The sequence below is a fragment of the Oryx dammah genome, unplaced genomic scaffold (genome assembly GCF_014754425.2).
Source record: "Oryx dammah isolate SB20612 unplaced genomic scaffold, SCBI_Odam_1.1 HiC_scaffold_13, whole genome shotgun sequence".
NCBI lineage: Eukaryota > Metazoa > Chordata > Mammalia > Artiodactyla > Bovidae > Oryx > Oryx dammah.
Window position 1 is genome coordinate 10,505,681 of NW_024070197.1, and position 4,211 is coordinate 10,509,891.

General features: G+C 38.8%; 1 protein-coding gene across 1 annotated transcript; it reads left to right on the forward strand.

The window, feature by feature from the left end:
- Positions 1 to 389: 389 nt before the first annotated feature.
- On the forward strand, positions 390 to 1,334 carry LOC120872204 (vomeronasal type-1 receptor 4-like). The gene has a single exon (XM_040252408.1). The coding sequence runs from the start codon at positions 390 to 392 to the stop codon at positions 1,329 to 1,331; it is 942 nt and encodes a 313-aa protein (XP_040108342.1). The 3' UTR covers positions 1,332 to 1,334.
- The last annotated feature ends 2,877 nt before the right edge of the window (positions 1,335 to 4,211 follow it).

Sequence of the window (4,211 nt, forward strand, 5' to 3'; positions counted from 1 at the left end):
TATGAAGTTTGAGATCAATTAATTTCTGCTTTTGCTTGTGTTGATTCCATTTATTTCTTTGTAGGATTAATTTGCTATTTCTTTGCTAGTGTCATTCTTTCTTCCTTCCTTCCCACATTTGAAATAGTCATTTGAATCCTACTCTCTTTACAAACCTAATTCTGTACTCTCAGACTTTTAAGAAACCCTGGAATTTAATCCCTGGAAATGACACATCTTGGCCTGAAACATGGAAGAGTTGAAACTACCAACTCCCTCTCCTTATACTGAACCATCAGATACCATATTCTTTAAGAGGGTCTATTATTTATAATTTCAAAATATAATTTATTTTGCTTTCTTTGAAACCTGGCTAATCGAAGGAAAACGTATAAAACAATATGAAGATAATGTTTTCAAGTGAAGCAATCTTGGGGGTTTTCTTCATATCTCTGATTTGTATTGGGCTCCTGGGGAACTTGGTGCTCTTCACCCTATATATAGACACTTTCTTAACTCAGTCTTGCCTGAAAAAGCCCATTGATGTGATATTCATACACCTGACCTTGGTCAATGTTTTGACTATCTTATTCAAGTTGATACCAGATGTCATGCCATCCTTTGGAGAAAGATACTTTCTGGACGATGTTGGTTGTAAGACAACTTTGTACATATATAGAGTTACCCGGGGTCTTTCCATCTGTACTACCGCTTTCCTGAGTGTGTTCCAAGCTATCACCATCAATCCTGTTAATTCTAAGTGGGCATGGCTTAGATCTAAACTCTCTATGTGCATTTACCCCTCTTTCCTTTTCTTCTGGGTCATCAACTTGCTCATCTATATCCACATCATTGAAACTGTAAGGGCAAGGAACAATTTCACAACTGCTGGTCTTGGGTATTATGCAGTATACTGTCAAGCCAAACAGTTGGAACACCACTATTCAATGGCATTTTTAAATGTCATGGTGATTCGAGATCTCCTCTTTGTGGTCCTCATGATGTGGTCCAGCATCTACATGGTGACCCTTCTCTACAAACACCGCCAGAGAGCCCAGCATCTTCACAGCCTCAGCCTCTCTCCCCAGTCATCTCCTGAAATCAAAGCCACCCACACTATTCTTTTGCTGGTAGGTTGCTTTGTTTTCTTTTATTGCTTAAACAACTTTATTGCCTTCTACTTGCTTTATTTACCCAAGAAAAAACCGGAAATGGAAAGAATTACTGGGATAATTTCTTCCTGCTACCCATCCCTGTGCCCTTTTGTGCTGATGAAAAATAAAATGTCTCAACTGACTTCCTTCCTTTCACGGGTGACAATTACCTTTTCTCAAAGAACATTTAGTAGATAATCTGATGCTTATATCTTTCCACAACAGAGCATTTTCCAGCATGGACTGTTGAGCACTTAATTTGGGGTTAGTATAATTCCCATTGAGGTGGAAACTTAGAAATATCCTTACATTTGAAGTCTTCCAATGAAGAAGAGTACATAAATGTGAAATTAATTTCATAGTGATTCCTTAATTAAATTATACTAATCATGTAGAAATTAAAAGTATTATAAATATGTCATTGAGACTAACTTTATCTGCTTAGTTTTGCTGTTTTCTGAAATGTGGCTGCTTAGAAATTTAAAATTACATGGTGATCGAGTTAATTTCTGTTCAAAATTGCTCTGGGAAAAGTCATTTATGTATTCAATAAACATATAATTGCATGGTTTACTTTTTCCCAGCACTATTTTAGAGATTGGGCATATGTTGATAAGTAACATAGGCCATATATAGAATATTTATAGTATAGAAAAAGTATAAAGGTGTATGACAGAGCTTTAAAAAGACAGCAGGTTAGGAGATCTGAGAAGGATAGGAATTTTACTCCTTTGCGTAGTTAAATGCCAGTGTTTGCTTTTCAACGTCTGCATATGTTTATACAGAATAATAACTCCACTTATGTTATTGTGTATGTATCATACTTCAATCCAATCTCTTATGAGAATTTTAATGAAATGTGTTCCTTCATTTTCAATAACTTTTCTTTAGGAAACAAGACCCTTTGTGGACTACTACACTGTATTTGCTTTAAATAGGTGTAATTTGGGGAACTATTTCCTCAGCATCTGTTTATCATTTTCATATTCTGCAATTTTGAGATCTTTTATTTAATTCATTGTTCCATTTAAGTGCCCTGAGATATGTAAGTGAAACGGTAACTTAAAATTTTGCATAATGACTTTTCACCATGGCTGATGGATTCTACATCCTCCAGACATCGGATTTTTCAGCTGAACCCTTTTCATTCAGTTGGTCACTTATATTCTATTTCCAGCTTCCCATTGTGCAGACAAGATATTAAACTCCATGTTGATGGGTGCTTTTCCTCTGAAGGGATTTCGTTTTCTCCATGAGCTTTAAAATTTGTGCTTCATCCTTAGATAAAGTCTCATAGGGTTTAAATTCTCTATGTAGTTTAAAATAGGTGTGTTTTTCATTGCTGCTTCTGATAGCCAGGAAATTAGCTGAGAGTAACTGAGAAGCGGCCTAATAGCCGCCTAATTCCACCAAGCAATTTACCAGCCCTGCCCCTAATATTGGAGAAGGAAATGGCAACCCACTCCAGTATTCTTGCCTGGAGAATCCCAGGGACAAAGGAGCCTGCCGTCTATGGGATCGCACAGAGTCAGACACAACTGAAGCGACTTAGCAGCAGCGCAGCAGTCCCTAATATGTTCCCATCAGTTCTCAAAAAAGTCAGGGGCCAGTAAAAAAAAAAAAACCCACCTGGCGACTGGTGGACCTTCCCTACTCTAGCACATACGCATACTTCACACCATCCTGTACTAAAGCAACCTTGGTGGCCATTGGACTCACTGACTACTCATAAATATTCCATGAATACTGAATACATACATCTAATTGTAACAGACTGAATTATGGGAAGGACATGCATGGTAGAGCGTCTTGGTATATAACCTGCAATTGCCAATGAAGGCTGTCAATCAGCGACACACTCCCCAACCCCAGATTGTGCAAATAATCCTGCCTTAAAACCTCTGTAATCCAGCCCTCCAGGGCCATTTGCCTCCCTTTGCATGGCCTACCTCTCTCTTGAGGTGTTCTCGCTTTCTTTCTTTGTGTGGGCTCAGTCGCTCCATCCTGTCTGACTCTTTGCCACCTGTTCTTTCTTTCCTTATAGTTAGTAAACTTTCTTGCTAAGGGTAAGACTTTAGATTCTTCCTTGCATCCTTACCAAGAACTGGGGCCCACAGGAGGGAGGGTCTCCAGACCCTCCTTCCACTAACACTTCTACCCAAGATGTGGTTTGGACATGCATGTCAGATGAACTTCAAGTTAGGAAGTTGTCTTCCATTTTTAAATGATGGTTTCTTCTCCACCAGCTGTGTTATATCTCTAGCACAAGTGTTATTCCTCCCTAATAGGTCTCTGCACCCTTTCTGTGACTTGTCCCCATTATAGTTCTTACCTCTTTGGTCGTCATAATGTGATCTTTTTTTCTTTGGCCTTTATCTACCAAATTCAGCTAAGCATCTGGCATCTTCTTCTTCATGGATCTACTAATTTTTTCCTTAGTTTTTGTAGTGAAACTAACATGCCAACGATTATGCCCTGCTATGAATTTTCAAAATAGATACAGCTGATGTAACCAGCACCCAGATCAAGAAACAGAACACTGATGCTCCCAGAAACCTTGGCATGCCCCTTCCCGGTCATTATCCGCTAAGGGTAGCTACTAACTATCTGGAACTAATAACACCATCTACTGTAACATTTTTAGGTTAAATTCTCCTCATTTATTCTATAAAGTTTTTTTTTTTAAGTTGTATCTGAGTCTTTTCAAATATTACCTTAGATGGACTTCCATTCGTTGTCTTGGTTCCATGATGTGCATCAGCAAATCTCACCCCACATGCAACCCCAGAACTTTGGTTCCCATTATATTGTGTCTGGTTCTGCTTACCTGGAAATAACACCTAAGGTCAATAAATTCTAAATTTAACTGAAGGTTTCAAAGTATTCTGTACTATCAAAACAAATGTTGTTTTTTTACTTTCCTGGTGGTCCACTGGATAGGAATCTGCCTGTCTGCCAATGCAGGAGTCACAGGTTTGATCCCTGGTTCCGCAAGAATCCACAGGCCTCAGGACAACTAAGCCTGTGCGCCACAACTATTGAACCTGAGCTCTAGAGCTGGAGAGCTGCAACTACTGA

Excerpts from the sequence above, each read along its gene's own strand:
- LOC120872204 (XM_040252408.1), top strand. The coding sequence starts at position 390 with ATGTTTTCAAGTGAAGCAATCTTGGGGGTTTTCTTCATATCTCTGATT.